The 26,823-nt window shown below is 38.4% G+C and overlaps 2 protein-coding genes and 2 non-coding genes across 4 annotated transcripts in view; 1 reads left to right on the top strand and 3 right to left on the bottom strand.

The window, feature by feature from the left end:
* The window catches only part of DIPK1A (divergent protein kinase domain 1A), a 126,825-nt gene extending 112,678 nt beyond the window's left edge, over positions 1-14,147 (top strand). Inside the window, exons 3-5 of the mRNA XM_059926368.1 lie at positions 1,693-1,800; positions 9,440-9,616; positions 11,054-14,147. Coding sequence (XP_059782351.1) covers positions 1,693-1,800; positions 9,440-9,616; positions 11,054-11,866 — 1,098 coding nt within the window. The 3' untranslated portion in view covers positions 11,867-14,147. The remainder of the gene's footprint in view (positions 1-1,692; positions 1,801-9,439; positions 9,617-11,053) is intronic.
* On the bottom strand, positions 13,318-21,729 carry RPL5 (ribosomal protein L5). Its single transcript, XM_059926376.1, has 8 exons — positions 21,652-21,729; positions 20,384-20,453; positions 20,183-20,298; positions 18,886-19,020; positions 17,382-17,584; positions 16,085-16,262; positions 13,883-13,975; positions 13,318-13,488 (listed from the first exon to the last, which is right to left on the bottom strand). The coding sequence occupies exons 1-8, from the start codon at positions 21,652-21,654 to the stop codon at positions 13,417-13,419; spliced, it is 870 nt and encodes a 289-aa protein (XP_059782359.1). The 5' UTR covers positions 21,655-21,729; the 3' UTR covers positions 13,318-13,416.
* LOC132354755 (small nucleolar RNA SNORA66) lies at positions 13,669-13,801 on the bottom strand. The gene has a single exon (XR_009499394.1). It is a non-coding gene; the product is annotated as a small nucleolar RNA SNORA66 (small nucleolar RNA).
* LOC132354721 (small nucleolar RNA SNORD21) lies at positions 16,335-16,430 on the bottom strand. The gene has a single exon (XR_009499381.1). It is a non-coding gene; the product is annotated as a small nucleolar RNA SNORD21 (small nucleolar RNA).
* Positions 21,730-26,823: the final 5,094 nt, after the last annotated feature.

Below are 26,823 nucleotides of genomic sequence, written 5' to 3'. Positions count from 1 at the left end.
TTCACTGTATTTTGCAGGCCATCCTCATTTATTGTGCCTTAGGGTTACACTGGTACCTTATTTTGTCAAAGCGTTTGGTTTCTTTTTTTTTTTTTTGGCTGTGCCACACGGCTTGTAGGATCGTAGTTCCTTGACCAGGGACTGAACCCAGGCCCTCGGCAGTGAGAGCTAAGAGTCCTAACCGCTGGACCACCAGGGAATTCCCATCTTTTTCTCTTTACTTGTTTTGGGGCAATATCAAAGATAACAAGATGACAGAGGTGACTTAATTTTGTTATTTTAAAATATTTCGGTATTTTAAACTTTATTTTTTATTTTAAAATTGAGCCATTTTTAAAAATTGAGTGCCCACCTTCTCACAGAGAGTAGGTACCATACCACCTCAGGCCACGCTAAGTGGGAAAAATGGTTTCAAAATTCTATGCACACCCTAGTCACAGCAAGATCTCTCATCATTATATAGCTAGTAAGGAGCAGAGTTTGTATTCAAATCCAAGTCTGTCCAGATCCAAAGCCTGAATTCTTTTCATCATAGGACTTTCTCTTAAAGAATATAGATATCTCTTTATGGTGTCTTTAATATGTTTCTTCTTTTTTAAATTTTAATTTTCTTGGTGTATAGTTGATTTACAATGTGTTAGTTTCAGGTGTACAGCAAAGTGATTCAGTTATACATATACATATATTCATTCTTTTTTAGATTCTTTTCTCTTAAAGGTTATCACAGAATATTGAGTAGAGTTCCCTGTGCTATATACAGTATGTCCTTGTTGGTTATCTATCTTATATATAGTAGTGTGTGTGTGTTCATCCCAAGCTCCTGATTTATCCCTCCCCTCTCTGTCCCCTTTGGTAACCATAAGTTTGTTTTTGATATCTGTAAGACTGTTTCTGTTTTATAAATAAGTTCATTTGTATCTTTTTTTTGGATTCCACATGTAAGTGATATCATATGATATTTGTCTTTCTCTTTCTGACTTACTTCACTTAGTATGATAATCTCTAGCTCCATCCATGTTGCTGCAAATGGCATTATTTCATTATTTTTTATGGCTGAGTAATATTCCATTATATATATGCCACATCTTCTTTATTCATTCCTCTGTCGATGGACATTTAGGTTGCTTCCATGTCTTGGATATTGTAAATAGTGCTGCAGTGAACACTGGGGTGCGTGTATCTTTTCAGATTATGGTTTTCTCCAGATATGTGCCCAGGAGTGGGATTGCTGGATCATATGGTAATTCTATTTTCAGTTTTTAAAGAACCTCCATACTGTTCTCCAGAGTGGTTGTGCCAGTTTACATTCCCACCAACAGTGTAGGAGGGTTCCCTTTTCTCTACACCGTCTCCAGTATTTGTTGTTTGTGACTTTTTGATGATGGCCATTCTGACTGGTGTGAGGTGATACCTCTTTGTAGTTTTGGTTTGCATTTCTCTGATAATTAGTGATGTTGAGCATCTTTTCATGTGCTTTTTGGCCATCTCTATGTCTTCTTTGGAGAAATGTCTATTTAGATCTTCTGCCCATTTTTTGATTGGGTTGTTGTTTTTTTTGACATAGAGCTGCATGAGCTGTTTGTATATTTTGGAGATTAATCCTTTGTCAATTGCTTAGTTTGAAAATATTTTAATATGTTTCTTCTTATGAACATTTTTCTATTAACTACTTTTTTATTTCCTGGTTTTTAGTGTGACAAGTACAAGACTGGAGTTATTGATGGGCCCGCATGTAATAGCCTTTGTGTTACAGAAACTCTTTACTTTGGAAAATGCTTATCGACCAAGCCCAACAATCAGGTATGGACATTATGAATAAACAGTCCAGATTTATGGTGCTCTCTGATTTTACCTTAAACTAAATTAAAGCATTGTTAAGAGCATTCTTGAACTAGAACTTTAGGACATTTTAAATACTTCAATTGTGTATGCGTTGATTCACTCATCCAACAGATGTTTATAAATCCCCTATTCCCAGCATGTTCCAGACACTGTTTTAGTTATTAGGAAAATAGTGGTGATTAAGATAGATAAGATTACTTCCCTGTGAGTCTCACATTATTCCAGAGGGATGGGGAACATAAACAGTTGATAGATAAATAAATAAGTAAGGTAATTACAGAACGTGGTGTGTTTTATATAGGTTGTAAACAGGGTGGGTTGATGAAAAATGCAGGGGACGGTGAGGGTAGAAATATGCTTTAGAAGAGGTGATCAGGGAGGACCTTTCTAAGATAAAATTTGAGCTCATACCTGAATGAAGAATTAAACTGAGGCATGGGCAGAGGACAGGATGAGCTAAATCACAAAAGAACTATAAATAGCTGATAAGTATAATGAAAAAAATGTTCTACCTCACCTATCATCAAAGAAATATAAATTAAAACAATAGGACACCATTGTGCTAGAAGAAAATACAACAAAACATCAACACCGGGACTTCCCTGGTGGCACAGTGTTTAAGAATCTGCCTGCCAATGCAAGGGACACAGGTTCGGTTTCTGGTCCAGGAAGATCCCACATGCCGCGGAAAAACTAAGCCTGTGCGCCACAACTACTGAGCCTGTGCTCTAGAGCCCGTGAGCCACAACTATTGAGCCCGCGTGCTGCAACTACTGAAGCCCGCGCGCCTAGAGCCCGTGCTCCGCAACAAGAGAAGCCACCACAATGAAAAGCCCGCGCACTGCAACGAAGAGTAGCCCCCACTTGCCATAACTAAAGAAAGCCCGTGCGCAGCAATGAAGACCCAACGCAGCCCAAATAAATAAATAAATAAAATTCATTTTAAAAAAAAGTTAGAATCCATTGGAAAGATATAACTTGATAGCTTCCATCACTAGTTATTAAGAGATTCTAGAACAGATCTCTAAGCAATTCCTTAAGTAGCACAATATCCTAAGTTAAAAGCAAGTGTAATCAACCTTCTAACACTTTCTTTTTAAATCTTTTTAAAAACACTTCCTAGGGACTTCCCTAGTGGTGCAGTGGTTAAGAATCCGCCTGCCAATGCAGGGGACACGGGTTCAAGCCCTGGTCCGGGAAGATCCCGCATGCCGCGGAGCTACTAAGCCCACGTGCCACAACTACTGAGCCTGCGCTCTAGAGCCCGCAAGCCACAACTACTGAGCCCACGTGCCACAACTGCTGAAGCCTGCGTGCCTAGAGCCCATGCTCTGCCACAAGAGAAGCCACCGCAATGTGAGGCCTGCGCACCACAATGAAGAGTAGCCCCTGCTCGCCGCAACTAGAGAAAGCCCGCATGCAGCAATGAAGACCCAACACAGCCAAAAATAAATAAATAAAATAATTTTTTTTAAAAAATGAAGCAAATATGGCAAAAGGTTAAGGTCTGTTATGAAGATAGTAGGTACACAGGTGTTTGTTATATTGTTTTCTATATGTCAACATTGTTCTAAGAACTTTTCATGTATTTATCTTTGATCCTCACAACCTCCCTATGAAAGAGGTATTATCATTATTTCCATTTTATTGTTAAAGAAACTGAGGCAAGAGAGGTCACGAGTTTAAGAAACTTACAGAGAAGGTTTGCACCGCAACGAAGAGTTGCCCCCACTTGCTGCAACTAGAGAAAACCTGCACACAGCAACAAAGACCCAATGCAGCCAAAAATAAATAAATAAATAAAATAAATTTATAAAGAAAAAAAATCAACACTGGTTATCCTTGGGCAGTGGAATATTGCATGATTTTTATGTTCATCTTTTTTCTTTGAATTATTTCTAAGTTTCCAATATAAATACTCATTCATCTTATAGAAATTTAAAATAGATTTTAAGTCTACACTACTAGCCATGTTTAAGAGGATTTCTGAAATAAAGTCCAATGTTTGAGTATCTACTATGTGCTAGGTACTGCTTAAGGCATTGGGAGAGACCATGGGGAATAAGACAGACAAAGCCTCTGGCCTCATATGCCTTATGTTTCATGTGAAAGAGGACAGATGATAAAAGAGCCAATAAAGAAATAAGATCATTTCAGGGACTTCCCTGGTGGTGCAGTGGTTAGGAATCTGTCTGCCAATGCAGGGGACACGGGTTTGATCCCTGGTCCGGGTAGATCCCACATGCTGTAGAGCAACTAAGCTCGTGCACCACAGCTACTGAACCTGCGCTCTAGAGCCCACGAGCCACAACTACTGAAGCCCGCGTGCCACAACTACTGAAGCCCGTGTGCCTAGAGCCCATGCTCTGCAACAAGAGAAGCCACTGCAATGAGAAGCCCATGCACCGCAACGAAGAGTAGCCCCCGCTCGCTGCAACTAGAGAAAGCCCGCGCGTAGCAACAAAGACCCAACACAGCCAATAGATAAATAAATAAATAAGTAAAAATTTAAAAAGAAAAAAAAAAAAAAAGAAATAAGATCATTTCAGACATTGGTAAGGGCCATGAAGAAAATAAAATGGGGTCATGGGTTAGAGAGTGACCTGTGATGGAAGAGGGATCTATTCTAGGTAGGGGGTTGGGGAAGGCCTCCCTAAGGTGACATCTGGGCTGAGACTTGAATGATGTGAAGGAACCAGCCGTATGAAGATTGGTGAGAGTGCATTCCAGGCAAAACCAACAGCAAGTGAAGGAGGTCATGAAACAGGAATAATGCTGATAGGTTTAAGGAACATAGAGAAGACACATGTAGATGGGATATAGAGACCCAGGGAGTAAGTGGTAAATATCAGGTTGGAGAAGCAGGCCAGCTCATAAGAAGCCTAGCAGACAATGAAAACGGCTTTGGACTTTATTCTGATTGAATTAGAGGGTTTGATGCAGAGGAGTGATTAATATTATTACCAATTAATATGGTCATATTTGTTTTTTATGTATAAGCAAGAGTAGTCTGCCTGGGTTCATATGTTGGCTTTGCCACTATTGTATTCCCTTCATCATGCTGTTTCACTTCTTTCTGCTTCAGTTTCTCTATCAGTTAAATCAGGATAATAATAGTATCTACTGCATAGGGTTGTTACAGGGAGTAAGGTAAATTAGTAGACTGTAGCACAGAGTAAAGCACCGTATAATGTTAGTTTGATAAATAGCTAGATAGTTAATAGTGACTAATTCTGGGAATTAGAGAAATGGGTGTAGAACTTTTCCTTTCATCTTTCTGTGTAATTTGACTTTTAAAAAATTATATTTACAGCTATAAACCCATTAGAAATAAGAAAGATCTCAAATAAACAATCAAACTTTATAACATAAGGAATTATAAAATGAAGAGCAAACTAAACCCAAACCTAGCAGAAGGAAGGAAATATACGGATTACAGCAGAGATAAAGGAAATAGAGAATAGAAAAACAATAATAAAGAAATAATAATAAAGAAAATCAATGAAACCAAAAGTTGGTTCTTTGAAAAGGTCAACAAAATTTGACAAACCTTTAGCTAGATGGACTGAGGAACAGAGAAGACTCAAATAACTAAAATCAGAAATGAAGCGGGGACATTACTATCAGTTCTACATAAATAAAAAGGATTATATGAGAGTACAGTGGACAATTGTACACCAACAAATTGGATAATCTAGATGAAATGGGCAAATTCCTAGAAACACAAAACCTACTAAGAAATAGAAAATCTGCCTAGACCTATAACTAGTAAGGAGACTGAACTGGTAATCAGGCCTCCCAACAAGAAAAGCCCTGGACATGTGGGCTTCACTGGTAAATTCTACCAAACATTTAAAGAAGAGCTAGCACCAGTCCTTTTTTTTTTTTTTTTTTTTTTTTGGCTGCGCCATGAGGCATGTAGGATCCTAGTTCCCCGAACAGGGATCAAATCCATGCCCCCTGCAGTGGAAGCTCGGAGTCCCAACCACTGGCCACTGGACCACCAGGGAAGTCCCACATTAATCCTTATTAACTTTTGCTGGTTCAACATATGAAAATAGAGCAGTGTAATACACCAAATAAACAGAATGAAAGAGAAAAAAAGGATCATCGCAATTGATGCAGAAAAGGCACTTGACAAAATTCATGATAAAAACACACAGCAAACTAGGAATAGAAGGCAACTACCTCAACATACTAAAAACCCTTATGTGAAAAACCCACAGCTAACATCATACTCAACAGTGAAAGACTGAAAGCTTTTCATCTAAGAACAAGGCAAGGATGCCCACTTTCACCACTTCTATTCACCATAGTACTGGAAGCTCTGGCCAGATCAATTAAACAAAGAAATAAAAGGCATCCAAATGGGAAAGGAAAAAGTAAAATTATCTCGGTTGACAGAGGATATGATCTTATTTGTAGAAAAACCTAAAGATTCCACAAAAAAATCAAGAACTAATAAATGAATTCAAAGTCCACACACAAAAATCAGTTGCATTTCTATACACTAACAATGAACAATACAGAAAAGAAATTAAGAAAACCATTGCATTTATAATTGCATCAAAAAGAATACTTAGGAATTAACTTAACCAAGGAGGTGAAAGACTTGTACAATGAAAACTTCAAAGCATTGCTGAAAGAAATTAAAGACATAAACAAATGTAACCACAACCCATGTTCATAGATTGGAAGACAATATTTTTAAGATGTTAATATTACCCAGCGTGATCAAGATTCAGTGCAATCCCTAGCAAAATCCCAAAGACAATTTTTTGCAGAAATAGAAAAAGTCCTAAAATTCATATGGAATCTCAAGGGACCCTAAATAGCCAAAACAATCCTGAAAAAAATACCAGAAAGCTGGAGGACTCACTTCCTGATTTCAAATCTTACTATTAAAGCTGTAGTAATCAAACAATGTGGTAGTGGAATAAGGACAGATATATAGACTAATGGAATAGAACAGAGAACCCAGAAATAAGCCCTCACATATATGGTCAAATGATTCTTTTTTTTTTTGGCTGCATTGGGTCTTTGTTGCTGCGCACAGGCTTTTTCTAGTTGCGGCGAGTAGGGGCTAGTCTTCATTGCAGTGCATGAGCTTCTCATTGCAGTGGCTTCTCTTGTTGTGGAGCTTGGGCTGTAGGCATGCGGGCTTCAGTAGTTGCAGCACACGGGCTCAGTAGTTGTGGCTCGTGGGCTTAGTTGCTCCGCGGCATGTGGGATCTTCCTGGACCAGGGCTCGAACCCGTGTCCCCTGCATTGGCAGGCAGATTCTTAACCACTGTGCCACCAGGGAAGTCGCTCAAATGATTTTTGACAAGGGTGCTAAGACCATTCAATAGGAAAAGGACTGTCTTTTCAACAAATGGTACTGGGAAAGCTGGATAAACACATGCAAAAGAATGAAGGTGGACCCTTACCTAACACCATTCTCAAAATTTAAGTCAAAATGGATCAAAGATCTAATGGTAAGAACTAAAACTATGAAACTCTTAGGGACTTCCCTGGTGGCGCAGTGGTTAAGACTCTGTGCTCCCAATGCAGGGGGCCCAGGTTCAATCCCTGGTCAGGGAACTACATCCCACATGCATGCTGCAACTAAGGAGCCCTCCTGCTGCAACTAAGACCCAGCACAACCAGATAAATAAATAAATAAATATTTTGAAAAATAAAAAATAAATAAAACTCTTAGATGAAAACATAGGGCAAAAGCTTCGTGACATTGGGTTTGGCAATGATTTCTTGCATATGACTCCAAAGCCACAGGCAACAAAAGAAAAAATAGACAAATTGTACTTCATGAAAATTTTTAAATATTGTGCATCAAAAGACAATATCGGGCTTCCCTGGTGGCGCAGTGGTTGAGAATCTGCCTGCTAATGCAGGGGACACGGGTTCGAGCCCTGGTCTGGGAAGATCCCACATGCCGCGGAGCGACTGGGCCCGTGAGCCACAATTACTGAGCCTGCGCGTCTGGAGCCTGTGCTCCGCAACAAGAGAGGCCACGATAGTGAGAGGCCCGCGCACCGCGATGAAGAGTGGCCCCCGCTTGCCACAACTAGAGAAAGCCCTCGCACAGAAACGAAGACCCAACGCAGCCAAAAATAAATAAATAAATAAATAATTTTTAAAAAAAGACAATATCAATAGAATAAAAAAGAAGCTCACAGAATGGGAGGAAATATTTGCAAATCATATATCTGATAAGGGATTAATATACAAAATATATAGAGGGCTCCTAAAACTCAACAACAAAAAAACAAACAGCCGGATTCATTCTCGAAAAAAGATATACAGATGTGCAATAAGTGCATGAAAAGATGCTCAGCATCACTGATTATTAGGGAAATGCAAATCAAAACCACAATTAGGGAATTTTTTGGCAGTACAGTGGTTAGGACTTGGTGCTTTCACTGCTGACGCCCGGGTTCGATCCATGGTCGGGGAACTAAGAAAAAAAAAAAGCACACAATGAGATACCACCTCACACCCATCAGGATGGCTACTATCAAAAAAACCAGAAAAGAAGGATTGCTACGTGTCCTTGGAATCATTTTCTGATTGTATAGAGAGTGTGAAATATTGACAAGTGGTAAAACAACTCAGGACAAGCATTGCTCAGTAAAATAAAACTCTGTGAGTTTATTCTGGAAAAAAAAAAACAGAAAATAACAAGTGTTGGCAATAAGGCAGAAAAACTGGAACCCACTGTTGGCAGGAATGTAAAATGGTGTAGCCGCTGAGAAAAACAGGTTGGCAGCTCCTCAAAAAATTAAAAGTAGCATGACCCTATGATTCAGAAATTCCACTTCTGGGTATATATGTAAAAGAATTGAAATCAGGATCTCAAAGAGATATTTGTACATCCATGTTCATAATATTCACAATAGCTAAAACATGGAAGCAACCCAAGTGTCAATCAGTGGATGAAAGGAAATGCAAAATGTGGGCTATTCCTACAATGTAATAGCATTCAGCTTTAAAAAGGAAGGAAATTGTGACACATGCTACAATGTGGATAAACCTTGAGGACATTATGAAATAAGCCAGTCACAAAAGGACAAATTCTCTATGATTCCACTTATATGAGATACTTAGAGTGAGTAGTCAAGATCATAAAGACAGAAAGTAGACTGGTGATGGGCTGGGGGCTGGGGGAAGAAGGGGAACAGGGAGTTATTGTGTAATGGGTAGAGAGTTTCAATTTTACAAAATGAAGAGTTCTGGAGACAGATGGTGGTGATGGTAGCACAACCTCATGAATCTAATACCACTGAACTGTATGTTAAAAATAGTTAAGATGGTAAATTTTCTATTTTTGATATTTTACAATTTAAAAAATGGAAAATAATAAAACTGATGACCATGGTCAAAAATATATATATATATTTAGGTATGCAATACTTTTATAATTTAAAAAAATTAAGGAAAAAAGCTTTGAAGTATGATTTCAAATTTGCAATTCAGAAAGTCAGCTCAATCTCGATGTTTTGTTGCTTGTGTGTTTTTTTAAGAGGACACTAAAAATATCGTGGTAGATTAGAGTTTTCTACTCTGCCTAAAGCATAACTTGTCATTCTTTTCACAGATGTATTTAGGGATTTGGGATAATCTACCAGGTGTTGTGAAATGTCAAATGGAACAAGCACTTCATCTTGATTTTGGAACTGAATTGGAACCAAGAAAAGAAATAGTGCTATTTGATAAGCCAACTAGGGGAACTACTGTACAGAAATTCAAAGAAATGGTCTACAGTCTCTTTAAAGTAAGTATATGCATTCACATGTTGCTAGTGTGAAGTGGTACTCTTCTGGAAGCTGGCAGGACCTCATTCTAAGCCATAAAAATGTTGGTATTCTTTGACCTATATCAGGGACTCCATCTTGAGGAAATAATTCAAAGAAAAGAAAAAAATGTATAGAGGGTGTTTAACATTACTTACTATCGCTAAAAATGTCCAGATGTGAGAGTTCATTAAGTAGATGGGCTGCTCTATAGCTTGACATTAAAACTGATATACTTGGGCTTCCCTGGTGGTGCAGTGATTTAAGAATCCGCCTGCCAATGATGCAGGGGACACGGGTTTGAGCCCTGGTCCAGGAAGATCCCACATGCTGTGGAGCAACTAAGCCCGTGCACCACGACTACTGAGCCTGTGCTCTAGAGCCCGCAAGCCACAACTACTGAGCCCACGTGCCACAACTACTGAAGCCTGCGCGCCTAGAGCCCATGCTCTGCAACAAGAGAAGCCACTGCAACGAGAAGCCCGTGCACTGCAACCAAGAGGAGCCCCCACTCGCTGCAACTAGAGAAAGCCCGCGCGCAGCAACAAAGACCCAATGCAGCCAAAAATAAATAAATAAATAAAATAAATTTATTTTTAAAAAACTGATACACTTTTTTTAAAAAGGTGAAATAAAATTAGACTGATTGCAAATTATTTTTTTAATTTAAAGAAATACTCAAAGATTAAATAGAAATATGAAAATATGAAAATATTGGGAATTCCCTGGGTCCAGTGGTTAGGACTCCACACTTTCACTGCCAAGGGTGCGGGTTCGATAACTGGTCGGGGAACTTCTGCAAACCACATGGCATGGCCAAAAAAAAAATGAAAATAATTACTTTTGGAAAGAATCTTTTTCTCATTTTTATTGCTCTTATATTTTAACTCAAAATCTTTCTTTTCTTTGAACAGTTTACACTTTTAGACTGTTTTATGCCAAAGAGTCTCCACAGGGAAATACTTGTAGCATTCATTATTGGAACACCTTGAATAAAATAATTGTTAATATAATAACAATTACAAAATAGAAAATAATTTGTAGTTGACCCTTTAACTTTGGATATGGGCAAATTACACTGCAATTTTGCAAGTAAGTGTATGAATAAGACAAAGATTAATTAATGGCTTAGTTAACTGTATTTATCTACAAGGTCTAAGGAGGCTATGGGCGTTAAGGTGGCCATTTCTTAACAAATACACTTAGCAAAGTGGGTTTTACCTCAAGTACATAAAACATAGTTCTGACTCACTTAGCAAACATTATAAATATTTGGAAAGGTATTAAGTCTCCTATGGGTATTCAGTAGCAAGATTATTACTTAGCGTGGTAATTATCCCTGTAAAGGAAGTTAGCATGTTACATATGAGATTCTTTTCATTGCTTCTGTGTAATTAGCCAAATTCTTATCTTTACAGGCAAAGTTGGGTGACCAAGGCAACCTCTCTGAACTGGTTAATCTCATCTTGACAGTGGCTGATGGAGACAAAGATGGCCAGGTTTCCTTGGGAGAAGCAAAGTCAGCATGGGCACTTCTTCAATTAAATGAATTTCTTCTCATGGTAATACTTCAAGATAAAGAACATACCCCCAAATTAATGGGATTCTGTGGTGATCTCTATGTGATGGAAAGTGTTGAATATACCTCTCTTTATGGAATAAGCCTTCCGTGGGTCATTGAACTTTTTATTCCATCTGGGTTCAGAAGAAGCATGGATCAGTTGTTCACACCATCATGGCCTAGAAAGGCTAAAATAGCCATAGGACTTCTAGAATTTGTGGAAGATGTTTTCCATGGCCCCTATGGAAACTTCCTCATGTGCGATACTAGTGCCAAAAACCTAGGATATAATGATAAGTATGATCTGAAAATGGTGGACATGAGAAAAATTGTGCCAGAGACAAACCTGAAAGAACTTATAAAGGATCGTCACTGTGAGTCTGATTTGGACTGTGTCTATGGCACGGATTGTCGAACTAGCTGTGATCAGAGTACAATGAAGTGTACCTCAGAAGTGATACAACCAAACTTGGCAAAAGCCTGTCAGTTACTCAAAGACTACCTGTTGCGTGGTGCTCCAGTTGAAATTCGTGAAGAATTAGAAAAGCAGCTGTATTCCTGTATTGCTCTCAAAGTCACAGCAAATCAAATGGAAATGGAACATTCTTTGATACTAAATAACCTAAAAACATTACTGTGGAAGAAAATTTCCTACACAAATGACTCTTAGTTCATTTGGACATTGTGACCATTTTAAGAAATTCAGCACTTCAAAAGAAAAATCTTGAACATTTTTTCTAAATGGCTTGATTCAAATCCTTGCCAGTTATCACAAAACTCCTTTCCCCTGATCCTAAGGAAGCCATCATCTTAAAATACATGTTGATTGCTGAAGTAATGGCAGGAGGTATAGGATCAAAAGGTCCAAAAATATTCATTCCTGCCTTTTAGAAACGCTGGTACATTTCCTAGTACATTCACTGTGTAACTATTTTGACTAATGACTTAAAATAATGCTGTGAAAAGCCTCATTCCATAAACATCAACGGTCAGAGTATTTTGTAGATTTGTTAGCCAAAATATCAGTGCTGGAAATTGTTTGCATTGAGGCTGATGTTTAAAAAAGAAAATTTATAAATTTACTAATGTCTCAGCATGGTAAAGTTTGCACATTAACAGAAATTAAGACTGCAAAGCAGGTAAATTAAAATTACTCCTTTATCAACAGATGTTGGGTTAATAGCATGGTTTCTCATAAATACATTTAACTCATTTAGACATCGCATTTTATGTGGCTTCACAAAGTTTTGAGTGGCTCTTACCCACTGAAAACCCATCAGGAAGCATTCTACTTGGCAATATATAATTGCCAATTTTTGAGGCTGAATATGGATGAGTTCATCATCCTAGATTTAAAGGGTCTGTATCTTAGTATCAGCCAGCCAACTGGTCTTCAAAACTCGTTATCTTTAGGCCACAGACCTAACACAGATACACATATCCTGAATCTGAGCTATGGGAAAGTGGGACATTAAGAGCAAGCCTCTGAAATCATAAACTTCCTATTAATAATTTTCCATTTTCAAACAGTATTCCCTATTGGCCAAAGGACTATTTCTCAAGAGGCATGTAAATATATCCATCTAACACTTTCTCATGTAAACTTGATATACAAGGGTTAGTATTTGCTCCTCTCTTTTGTGTTTATTCAGATCTGGCCTTTCAACTCCATAAAACGAAACACCTCTTATAATTAAAGAACCAGTATTTTCTGCTCAAAGGTTTCACCTGGATAAATATGTGTTAAAATTATATGACCTTCATTGGACAGCTATCTCTCAAGAACTAAAGCCATGGAGTAGCATCAGTTTCACTTACTTTAAAACTGTAAACTTTGAAGGTACTTTTTCTTCCAACTCATCATGTGGTTACAATAAATGAATGTAAGAAATATTTCTAGGGGAAGGTTTGTCTGTTGCTTGCCAGACTTTTTAAGGACAGCTGCACATCATACAATTCAAGGGATAACTCCTGTCAGGAAGAACAGATGCCCAAGGTATGAACTTTGAGGCAATATGTAAGATTTTCTGGAAAAAGCTACACTTGTTTCTGGAAGGAAAATACTGTCAATTTCAGGTATTTCCCACAGTTTCATTAACAAGAGCTTAACACAGAAACAGCTACTTGTTCAATAAGTTTATTACTGTCTTTATCTGAAAAATCTTCATATAAATTGTGGTTTGGTTTATTAACTAACTCTCAGCAGCCCGTTCCTGAGCTCTAAGGAAGCTTGCCTTCTTCTGAGCTACCCGATCTTTCTTCTGGGCAAGTGACATTTTGGGACGGTTCCACCTACAGAACAAAGTAAAAAGAAGAGAAAGGAACATAAATTTTAAAAACCATAGCTAAAGAGAATAGAGAATATTTAACTTTGAAAAAGACACACTTTGTAATAAAATGGAGGTCAAATAATCCAAGTCCAATACCTGTTCTCTTCCTTAGCCTATTAAAAAATGCAGTAATTGACAGTTACAATGTACTGGGACAGAATGGGCCACCTCGGTAGCATCCAAGGCTAATACATTTCTACCACCACAATTACTTTAGCAAACCTGGTTCCCCTCACCTCTGCAACATCATGCAGAGCTAGTGATCGAGTTTGCACAACTTCACTCAGAGTCTGAGCGAGATGAAACAAGGCAGGAACCCCTCCCAACCTCTTTCTCTTCAAAAAACAGTGACACACATACCTCTTCTTTTTAACTTCTCTCTTAGGCTTCTTCTCATACACTGGATTCTCTCGTATTGCAGCATGAGCTTTCTTATACATCTCCTCCATCTGAAACAAAGCAAAGCAAACAGTACTTGGTTTCATTTCATATGCCCTAAACAGTAATAAAACACACTATTCTACTGCTTGCTCTATTTTGTCCTTCTAAGCCAGATTCTCAAAAGGAGCTAAGCTAGATCAATATTGGTATCTTTTTGTAACCCATCTTTTCCTAAGAAAGTCCCAGTTTTTACCATAAGCAATATGAATTGACACTATTCACAAAACATAACTTAATCTTCCTCAAGAAAAATTCGCATGCATTTCTGAATAATTCAGCTATACTTCATGAGTCACTCAAGTTTAAAAGCAAACTGTTTTCTGTAGTAACACATTTTATGCTCATTTAAAGCCATCTGACCTAAATTCTTTCATTCAAGTATGGATACATGCCAGTATTTAAGATGTTAAGATGAAAAATATACGGACTAACAAGCAACTGCCAAATACATCTCTGTCCTCCCACGTTCCCCATATTTCTATCTTCCATTGATTTCTGATAGGTCTTTTCAAAAGTTATTCCCAGGATCCCATACCAGAAACCTCTTGATCTACTACCACAAATCACCAGTATCTGGCAGCAGTATCAGGCCTCTGTGGAATCAGAAAGAGGCGCGAATTTCCATAGAAAACCACTATCCAATTAGAAACATTAATGAGAATTTTGTTCTAAAATTCAACAAAAAACAATGCTGCAACTCTCTGAAGTGTTTCAATACCCACCCCCCAAATGACTATTGATCACATGGAAGATCAAGTCATGAAGAGAAACTGTAAAATGTGTGAAATTCAGTAACAATTACAGCCTACCTAAAGAATGAATCAAGGTAATCCAGGTCTCTAAAACTACTCATTCCATGTGAGTAAAATGCAATTACTGGGCTTCCCTGGTGGCTCAGTGGTTAAGAATCCGCCTGCCAATGCAGGCGACACAGGTTCGAGCCCTGGTCTGGGAAGATCCCACATGCCGCGGAGCAACTAAGCCTGTGTGCCACAACTACTGAGCCTGTGCTCTAGAGCCCACGAGCCACAACTACTGAACCCGCACGCCACAACTACTGAAGCCCACACGCCTAGAGCCCTTGCTCCGCAACAAGAGAAGCCACCGCAATGAGAAGCATGTACACAAGGAAGAGTAGCCCCCACTCGCCACAACTAGAGAAAGCCCGTGTGCAGCTTCAAAGACCCAACGCAGCCAAAAATAAATTTAACTAATTAATTTTTAAAAATGCAATTACTACATGCATTTGTATAAAGCTCATTAGCAAAGGAAAATAATGCAAAAACAGAAAGTGATCTTTCCCCCAATTATAATTCTATTTTAAAAATAATTTTCAGACATAGGTATGCCAAATACAAACTATGCAGCAACAGAAAAGAACCTAATAAAAACAATTGCTTGACATATATCAATTTACATATAATTCTGTATTTGTAATAGGTTTATAATAATCTGTGATTTTTGTGTTCTATGCCTTCACTATCGAAACTGGCACTGCCATCATCAATTACCCCAATGTATTAATAGAGAGAGCCCTGAGACTCAACTTTAGGGGTGATAAACTTTGCAACATTAAACTGACTTTTGAAAACACGGGTCCCTTCACTTTCGCAACATCACACAGAACTAGTGATAGAATCTGTACATCTCCCCTTTTGTGTGCATGCCTGAGACATTGAGAAAGTCCAGAACATAGCACTTATCTGCTAAGATGAAGAAAGAACCTTTTTTCCCCAAGACCTCAAAATGAGTGAAGTTTAGTAACTAGCACCTCGTACGGGAGTAGATTATGACAACATGAATGAAATTTATAAATACAGAACAGCCAAATGCATAAAAGCCACCAAAGGCTTTAGATTTGGATGCCTGAAGCCTGCCATCCTTCAGCATCTAAAAGATTCCTAAAAGCATGTTGACAAGTCTAGCTCCTCATAACAGTATCTTGTCTGACTTTTAACCTACCCTAGGTCCAACATCCCAATTTCATTTTAACATGCCCATATTCAACTTTTAATTGTTAACCTGAAATAAAACTGTATTAACATACCCACTCAAAACAGGTAGGAAACCCGGTTCTATAAATTTACCAATACAGGTATTTTTAGTTAAATTTTTACCATGTCTGGAGTTACGTTGTTCTTTATGTATTGAGAGAATTGTTTTTTGTAAGCATCTTCATCTTCTTCAATCAGGTAACGCATATAATCTGCAACGTTCTGCCCCATGATGTGCTTTCGGTGTACCTCAGCATTAAATTCTTTGCTTTCTGAATCATAACCAGGGAACCGTTTGGTACTGAAATAAAGTTTTCCATGTTTTAGTATATATTGGTTGAAATCAGTTCACTAGAAGGAATTCATTTCAGTAGCTGCCATCAGTCCCGTCTTGAAACAATTAATTGCATCATATGCAACCAAAGGACCAACTACTGACTGCTCAGTTAGTGGGATATCATCATTCGGCAGCTAATTTTTGAATTCCAGGATAGAAAATCATGCCACAAGCACCTTTAAATACCATTAAATGAACCAAGGCCACTATAAAATTAGTTCTCCTTATTTCATAGCAAAGGGTTTCAAAATTACTCTCCCTAAATCCTACAGTTTCTCAGTGGTGCCTCAGGGTACATGGTAATAAGTGATTTGTTCCAGATCACATTTAACAGGTGCCTTGAATGAGAACTGCCAAGACCACCCCCGCCAAAAAACCCCACCCTACATTATAAAAGTAAGTTCCAGTTAGGTTACATTTTATCGCTTACCCCACCACCACCCCCCCCAAAAAAAGGCAAGCCAGAAAAAGAAAGTTTTTGGTTGTTAAATCACCAACCACTAAAATATTCCTAAGCTAATAAATCACCTTAAGATGTATCTACTCAACAATAATCATCATTAACTCAAACCAAGGGAACCACCAAATTGAAACAACCCACTTATTAGCTCCTAAGAACAGCCTACACTCTTATTTCCAGTTGAAAGTTTAAAAATTTATGTCTTTTTCTCAAACTTTTTTTCCCCCTAGAGTCCATATTTCCCCATAACTCAGTAAACAAATTTTCATTCTGAATTAAAAAAAAAAAAAATAGGGCGAGTACTGGTGGAATCAAGTTGCTCATTTCTAACCAAAACTTAGCTACACACAAAAGGTAGTGGTTTCAACACTGGCTCTTCCGTTTATTGGTTCTAAAACCTTGGACAAATCATTTTACCCCTGAACCCCAGTCTCTTCATTTATAAACCATGTTACAGCTCCTTCCCACCCTGCAAGGTTCCCTTTGCACAGTACCTAGCACATGGCAGGTACACAATGATAGCTACTATTACTCTAATTGGTTCAGTTATCTCCACAGCCCAACCAGTTAGAAACAGTGCAGTACTGGAGTCCAGGCAACGAGGCCTTGAATGCTATTATTACCTGTGAGGGATAGACAAGCCTCCATCGACAGCTCCCTTCAGGGCCCCAAAAACTTTATTCCCAGTAGTAGTCCTGGCAAGCCCTGCATCCAAGTAACAGGTGAAGGCACCAGGTTGACCATCAATGCTTTCCACATTGTATTCATCTCCAGTCACCTCGACTTGGCCTTCATAAATTTTGTCCATACCAAACCTATTAAGAAGCTATTAACAAAGAAGCCAATCTAAATGCTTGTTAGAATATATTCAAACAACAATATCTCAAAATTCACAACTTTAATGACCTGACAAAAAATTTCCTTTCAAATCACTTTTTCCCTTTATCCCAATCTGCTTTTAAATATCAATTTTTAAATGCCACAAAAAGAAATTTCAGACATCCAATTTTACCAACAAGTATAACTGTTTAACAGTTTCTGAATCTGCTACATTGTCCATACTTGATTTTTGTAGCAATCAATTAGGACATGATACTTAAATCTGATTCTTATATTTACTCAAGGGAAGTAATCTCCACCTTTCCTCAGTCATATTTAGCTATAATTCAACAACCAAATATTAAATATTATCATATGCAGTTTTAATTTGATTAAAATATTTTGAGTAGGATCCTGTGAAGAGAACCTTTTGTGGCTCTACCCTGCCACTATGTTAATATGTGCCACTACTCTGCTAGTTATCTATAGTGCCTTTGCACCAAGATGCTCATATAAAAGACAATGTCCCAACCCAAACATGTTTATAACCAGTGAAGATATGGGTCCCCAACAACGATGCATGCTTAACAATTCCACTGCAAAACAAGGTCAGAAAACAAAAACAAGGTGAAGATCACATTTTTGTTTCCTTTTATAGGAAATGTTGCCACCCAAAGGCAAAGATTATTAAAACAAAAATGAATCCCCCCACCAATGCCTACCCCCGCCTCAAAAGCTTAAGGCACTGCTTCTCAAAATTTAGCACGCATATAAATCACCTGGATACCCTATAAGAATATAAATTCTGAAGGTGTGGGGTATAGTCCGCATTTTTAATGTACGCTGATGGTAAGATCTACACTTCTGACTAGATCTGTCCAACAATATAGTCACCAACTAGCCACAACCAGCTATTCATATTTAAGTTAAAAACTCAGTTATCAGTAGCACTAGACACATTTCAAGTGCTTAATAGCTTCATGTGGCTAGCGGCTACCGTATCAAACAGCATACATTAGATATCCATAAATGCAAAAAAATTCTATTGGTCTAGATATACCCAACAAACGGGAGAAAACAGAAAAAAAGCCTTCCCCAGATTATAAAGTACATCTCTGTCTTAAACAATGTATTTATATAAAATTATCTTCCCTGGTGACGCCCTTATAAGCCACAGAGCAACAGGAGGCACTCCTCTCTCCCCACAGCTAGCTGAAGGTATCTTATCCATGTGTGAACCATCTATGTTGCAGACAACTCCAGTGAGCTAATTCCAAAATACATCACTTAAAGTAATCTCGTACATACCCTGCGTGCCAGCAGCAGGCCAGTACAATATGCTGCAGCATAATTTGTCAGGCCAACCTTCACACCATACTTCGGGAGTTCGTGAGCATAAGCTGCACAAACTATCATATCTCCTTCTATACGGGCATAAGCAATCTACAATAAGAGAAAAACCAGGTTAGCAATCTGTTTTCACTGTTTTGTGGATTACTTGTCCTAAGTGCCTTCTTTTTCAAAAGATTTAACAAAAAAACAGACGCAGATCTGCATCACTTAAGATCTGTCTTTGTTAAACCCACTCACCTTCAACAATTATGGCTTGGTCAACTATAGAAGGTAGGTTTATGAGTTTGTAAGTATGTTTGACTAATTTCACAGTACGTAAGTCTCAAATTACCACAGACATCGAATATTAAAATACCTTTGGAATAAGTTATACTGTAGTTCCTTACTTCTGAGAAATACTGAAAAGACCCTGAGCTGGGAAAGCTGGTGAATTAAGAAGGCACTCTGAAAAATCAAAAAGGAATCCCTGATTATTTCAAACACCTTTTAAACTGAGCATATCTAAGTCCAACAATGTTTCAGAAAACCTAATATTTAGTTATCTGAACTTAGGTATGGAGGAAGAGATTGCCTTCACAACCAACAAATTAGTTTGCCCAGAAAACAGATGTGCCTGTTTCCTCCAAATCTCAAGTATGAAAAGTTTTCCTAGTTGTAAAAGCCCAGAATACTACCTTCTAGGAGCAAATTGCCACTTTCTGTAAGTCTTTTACATGGGAGACACCTTCATAAGTATTTACTAAAACCTATTTCGAACAGTAAGCAGGAATAAAAATAATCTTAAGAGTCTAATTTAACATTCACAACTACCTACCTCTTCAAGTATTGGATAAGTGAACTTAGTCCACGATAAATTCTATTATCCCACTGGAATTGGAATGGGCAAGAACCTTCTACTGGGTCTCAAATTTACCCTCCCAGCCCCACAAAAATAGCACAGTACCATGAACTTCTCTAATCCCGCGCCCCACCCCTGCCAATTAGAAAGTGAATGGGATTAAACTGGGTCAGGATTGCCAAACAGCTGATCCTTAGAGTATTTTTTACAGTACCAATTTCCCAGGCTCCAACTTCAGACCTACTAAAAGAACTACTCACTTAATGTTCCTTGGAGTGCCAGGCACTAGACTAGATGGACCTAATGCATACGTGTGTTTTGCTCCCCAAGTACAACTTTTCTACCACAGTGAGGGCAGAAGGGGGGGGGGGGTGGAGGTTACCATCCATTACTTGAGTCTAGAATACAACTTACCTGACAAATGATATCTCTGTTAGTTACACGAACTATCATTCTGTATTTGGGTGTGTTGTACTTATTTTTATCTTGAATTACCAATCGTTTCCGAGCATAGTAGTCAGTTTTGCCCTCTGAAAGAAAAAAATAATTTAAAAAAGTCTATTCCACTACAAAGCAGATTCTTTTCATGCCGTGAACATGAAAACCTGACCATACCTCGCCGTCTTCTAAATTTCACTTGGTATCTCTTGAAGTAGGCCTTATTCTTGACAACTTTAACAAACCCCTTTAAGATAAAAGAATGTTATTAAAACTTTGATAAATGTTTTAGCTTCTGATACTTTTGACATTTGTGTTAACTGTGTAACAAAATAACACTTAAACTTCAAAAGTGAATCCAGACAACCATTACCTTCTCAAATCTGAGGTCAAGAATCACTTTTTCTTCTACTTTCCATCTGTCAAGACTGACAGTTTTATAAAGCAAAATAAAAATGAATCAGCAGGAAAAATGGAATGAAAAAACATACAAAATGCAGGCCAATTTATTATATTCACCAGATATAAAGCTGACACATTGATTTTAAATTCTTAAACTTACTCTCAACTTTTGTTTCCTATTGGACCAGCAATAATCCTAGTGCCCAACTTTTGCAAAACACTGTTCAAGACAGCAATCTTGCAAATGTCATCTGTTCTTAACACTGTCCCATTTCGAGACCCTAACCTAATATTTCCCTCTTTCCGCAAACGTTTTTCAAAAGCCTAAATTACTTGCCACAAAACATAACTGGTCAAGGATATATTCAGCAATTACTCCCGATTAAAACAACACTGTCCCCCACCAACTAAAGCAACACCCCACCCGAAGAATCATTAAAAAGCGGAGCCAGCGACAATCTAAAGAGGCAAAAGACGCATACCAAACTAAATGAGCTTCTTTTCGAGGCCTAGACACCACAGCCTCCAGGTTCTACTGACGGTTGTGACTTAAAAGCCACTTCTTCGGCCCCAAAACACAGGTTGTGAACAACTTGCCAGCCCCGACGCTCTCCCGGAAAACCCACCAAGCAGTCATGGGTGGAGCTGGGTCCGAGGAGCTGGGTCCGAGGAGCCGCAGCCCGTCTCCACTCAGTCATCCCCCAGCTAGTCTGAGACTGACTCCACAAAATCTCCGCGTCCCGGCCGCCTGCCGGTGCCCCCTCTGCCGGGCCAGCACTACCCCTGCCGTTTGTCTACTACACTCACCCCATCCCCAATCCTCTGCCCCAACTCCCCCTCTTCTTCAACCCCTCCCCCCCGCCCGCTTGTGCGCCGTGGCAGCCATTAAGGCCACGCTGGGAGCTGCAGCCCGACCAAGACAGAGCCGGCAATCTAACAGCATCCGATCCCTGCGCCGCGCGAGACGGAACCTAGGTGGCCTTTAGGACAAGGAGAGGGAAGCCCCGTGCATCTGTAGCCCCGAGACCGGGATACCCACTCACCATCCTGTAGAACAGAAGCTCTAGCCGCCACTGAGCTGCAGAACCAGCACGGCTCCGGGGGGGGAAAAAGGCCGCGGCGCGTGCGCAGGCGCAGTATGTAGCGCCGACGATCACGCCAGCGACGTGTGGAAGAGAGACCCGCCGGCCGCCTGGCTTGCAGTACGCCACCCCCTGCTGGTGGGAGGACTGATGCTGGACTTCGCCTTCCCGGAACAAATCCTCAAAGTCGTAGGGTCCCAAATCTCCTGACTGGTGATCCGACAGGGAAGGGCGGTGAGCAGTACCAGGGAGGATTGTAAAAGGCTTTCACTTTCCTATGCTAGGAAGTTGTTTCATAACAAACATTATTACTTTTGTAAGCAAGAAAAAAAAAAGAAGTTTAAAAATTAAATAGAATGAATTAGCTCTAGAGCCCCTTTGCCCCCTCCTTGACTACTCCTCCGGGTCCAGAGCATGCAGATTCCCCCTCAGGAAGCCAAGCCTGGGTTAGGGGCCTTCCCACAGCACCTTTGTACCTGTCTCAGCCAACCCTAGATTGTAAACTCCCTGAGGGTGGGCCCTGCTGTCAAGTTCACCTTTGAATCTCCAGCATTTAGCACAGTACTCAGATTCAGTGAGTATTCGGTATTTGTTAAATGGTAAAAAAACAAAAAACAAAAACAAAAAAACTACTACTCTCTCCCCCCATCGTCTTCCCTGATCCCTGACTGCCTTATTCCTTTTCCCTCCCTCCATCACTCTCATCTAGTCAACATAACTTTTTTCTAAGTCCTTTTTTTCATTCTTTTAAAACTAATTGCAACTTAAGAACGTGTCTTTTCCCTATTCTCCACACAGAGACTGAGAAGAACCAATCAACCAGCCCACCAAACAAAAAAGCACCTCAAAAAACAGTATTCCCTCACCCAACAGTATTTCAAAGGTGGTCTTTGGGCTATTGCATGGGAATTGTTTGGGTACTAGTTAAAATGCAAATATCTGAATATTCACCACCTCTACTAAATCAGACTGGCTGGCTTGGAGACTGGGAGTCTACATTTTATATTTGGCCTCAATCAAGCCAAGCCAAAAGGTCTCAGGAACATAGAAAACAAATTCTATTTTCCCAATAGTGGAATTTACTGACTCCACCAGGAAAAAAAGACAAATTACATACTGGCACAGCAATTTAAAATATACCCATCCTTAGAATGAATTTTAACTCTGTACCCCCATCCTCCAATGATTTAAGCCTGCTCTTGGGACATGAGTGTGTATGAGTTTAATCTAGCAGGAAAGAATCAGCATATAAACTGCTCAGTGTCAGAGCTGGGAGAAGGGTCTGCTGAACAGAATGACCAGGTTAAGTGGTTCCAAAAAACTGCCACTTGAAAAAAATAAGAATCGTGAGGCCAGTTTCCTCTGGTTTCAATTTGTAACTCCTTTTATAACCAGAAAAATTTACATTGAGTCCCCCCTGGCCAAGGTCTACAAAGCCCTCAAGGAGAAATGCTAAAACATTCCTCACAGGCAAGTGTGGTTCCATCTTTGTCGAGTGGCTTTTGGAAATGTAAAGAAAGAGGCATACAATTTGTGTTTATAGAAAATACATAAGACCTTCATTTTGGTAGTCCATCAAGTTATTAGCCTACGAAACATGCCACGTGTCTTGGTCAGGCCCTGCTTACATTGCAGGTGGAATCATCAAGAGGGAAAGTCTACCTGGAAATAGGTCCAGCCCTAACTTTTGCACGTTTTAGGGCAAGGGTACATATGAAGGCGCACATACCGTTAACCTGAATATTTGGAAGTTATGAAGCAAGCTAACACAATTAAATGTTTTATTCTTCTTATGTTGCTTCTTCTTAACTTATAAACCTTTAAAAGAACAAAATTAAAATATGTGAACCTATTCCATTTGGTTGCAGCTGGGGGGTTGTGGCTAGCATGGCTGGCTCAGCCAATGCAGTTGGTGACACCAGGAACCAGGGGGAACTTGTCCAGCACCCTCGACCAACATAATCTTGTTCAAGTAGTAATACTTAAAAATCACAGTAATGGGAAAAGTCAGTTTTGTGTGCCTCCTTATATCATGCACTGAGAACACAGTCTAATTTAATTGTCTGATACATGATGAAACTGCAAACAAACCCAGATTGAGGGATATTCTACAAAGTAACTGTCTGCATTCTTCAAAAGTGACAAAATCGTGATGGATAAGGAAAGACTAAAGAACTATTCCAGATTAAAAGAGACCAAAATGACATGACAAACTTCATGCAATGTGTGATTCTAGACTTCATCCTGGACAGGAAAGGAAAAAAAGAAAAAGGAAGGTTTTTTATTTCTTTTGTACAAAGGACATTCTCAGAACAATCAGTGAAATTTGAATGGAATCTGTGAATTAGATGGTAGTAATAGATCAATGTTAATTTTATTTTGATAAGCAAACTGTGGTTATATATGAGAGTGTTCTTATTTTTTAGGAAATATACTCTGAACTATTTTGGAGTAATAGGTATTATTTCAGCAACTTACTCTCAACAAATGACTCAGAAAATAATTACATTTGTGTGTATGTACACATATACATATACGTAAAGAGAAAGAAAATGATAAAGCAAACGTGTTAAAATGTTAACAATAGGGAATCTGGAAGAAGGGTATACGAAAATTCTTTGTACTGTTCTTACAACCAATCTGTGATCTTGAAATTATTTCAAGATAAAAAATAAAACATTGGGAATTCCCTGGTGGTCCAGTGGTTACGACTCAGTGCTTTCACTGCCCATGAAATACCTGGTCGGGGAACTAAGATCCTGAAAGCAGCACAGTGTGGCCAGAGGGGAAAAAAAAAAAAATAGGGAAATTATTAAAAATAAAACATTGATTCCTGTTAGAATAGGAAATATTTCTTTTATTATTTGAAATGAAAGCAAGCTCAGTTTTATCAAATAAATCAGCAGTTTTAGTTGTGGTAGTGAAGATTTAACAACAAAATATGGAAAGTTTTCCCATATTTATTTTCCCATATATGTTATATATATTCATATATTATGAATTTGAGGTACCTACCTACTGTCCTAATCAGCTAGTTCTTTATTGAAACCACCATAATTATGATCAAAAAGCATCTTAAGTTATCTCAAAATGTTTTTTCTTTGCAATTTTTTTTAATTAAATCATGATGATGACAGATTTTTTAATATTTATTTTATTTATTTATTTATTTGGTTGCGCTGGGTCTTAGTTGCTGCATGCGGGCTCCTTAGTTGTGGCATGCAAACTCTTAGTTGCGGTATGCATGTGGGATCTAGTTCCCTTATCAGGGATGGAACCCGGGCCCTCTGCATTAGGAGTGTGGAATCTTAACCACTGCACCACCAGGGAAGTCCCTGCAGTTGGTTTTTGCTTTACATGACTTTATGGTTATACACTGAAGAATAGCAAATAGGTAAACTCCTTTATGGTTGGATCCCCTCTTTTGATATCAACACATTAGAAGCATTTTAAACCTGTATTTTTTTTGCCACACCGGTTGGCATGTGGGATCTCAGTTCCCACAGTGGTCCCTGCAGTAGAAGTGCAGAATCCTAACCACTGGACCGCCAGGGAAGTCCCTTAAACCTGTATTTTTATCTAGGAAAACAATAATTAGTCTTCAATGAAAGAATAAACTTTGTTTCTTAACAGGAAAATGTATAAAGCTATGATTTTTATGGGACTGAAAGTCAGCAAAATATCAAGGACAATCAAACATAATTATGATTGAGCATGTCTGGGTGTTCTGTTGATAGGCTATTTATGTTTGAATGACTAATAAGATAAAGACATACAAAATTCATAAATTATAATATATTTATTCCATAAAACTTCCTTTTTATCTCTTCATTTCAGCAAAATCTCTGTGTTGTCATCACCAAGATAGCTCGTCATTTGTGTTCTACATATAAGAAGGCCAAATTGGACAACTTTCCTTGGGTCATTGTGGTTCTTGAATAATTTTTATTAATTTCAATTCGGAGAAACTTCGCTGTGCTGAAGCAAGAGAAACTGGAATTTTAAATAATGTTCATAAGGCAATACTTAGATTTGGAAATGAACCAGGATTTTTCACATATCACATTCAAACAATATAATGGTGTCATATATGATAAATTATTGTTTTCAATAGAATACAATAGAAACTATTACCAGCTATTTTGGTATTATATAAACCACTGCCAGTTTTATTGCAATTTTCTCTGTCTCTTACAATAATATCCACATCCACCCAAGTTTTGTTATTCTTCTTACAATATTTCAATGATGGGGTGTAATAAAGGAAAACAAAAATAGTAGTATGTTGCTCAATTTGTTCAAATGTCTTTTCAATCAGACTATATACACTGACCTATCAGGGTCAGAAAATAATCTCTATCGAAATTAGTTTTAGGTTTATTTGTACATGTTTTCTTCTTCAAATTCATGCAAACTTTTCCGTTTCCTTCTTCTAATTTCCTTATATTTCACTAGAGTGTCACATTTGTTGAATATTCCTCATGCAGTTTCATTCAATTTAGAAAAAAATTTGTCTACAATTTTTTTCATATTTTTACAAATTAGATCTGTTTGGGGTTTAAACACTTGTACTGTGATTAAAAGCAAGTAATACTACATATTAAAAAATTAGCACAAATTTAAAATTCACTTTTTTCTGCCGAAGACTGATTTGCTCATTATTTGAGCACCTTCTGTTGTTTCACTTTACTCTTCTACAGCCTCTCACATCTGGTCTAAATCAAATCTAACTTTTAACACAATGAAAAACCTCTGGAACCAGGAACTGGAACATAAAGATAAGCAAGAAATTGGAGGCTTGGCTTTACTCCATCATGAAACTTCATTATTCCAGAATCTTCTGTGTTCACGTTATCACAAAGAAAGAATTCAACAAGTTAATTTGTTTTCTTGTCTTTCCTAAAAAAAAATTTCCCTTACTCAAATCCTCCTGTACTCCAAAGCAGTATCTGTTTCAAATGTTAACAACAGCACAAACCTAAAACCTTCATGACATTCAGACACAATTGCCTTTTGTGTCGAGGACACAGCACAAGAAATGTGGAACAGCAATTCCCTGGGGCCTGGAAGGTGTTCATTACCAGGGCAGATGCTTAGAGTTTCTGGTGAGAGCTAAATGCCAAGTCCTAAATG

The sequence above is a fragment of the Balaenoptera ricei genome, chromosome 1 (genome assembly GCF_028023285.1).
Source record: "Balaenoptera ricei isolate mBalRic1 chromosome 1, mBalRic1.hap2, whole genome shotgun sequence".
Lineage (NCBI taxonomy): Eukaryota > Metazoa > Chordata > Mammalia > Artiodactyla > Balaenopteridae > Balaenoptera > Balaenoptera ricei.
Note: the sequence above shows the minus strand (reverse complement) of the source record. Positions and strands in the feature narration are given on the sequence as shown.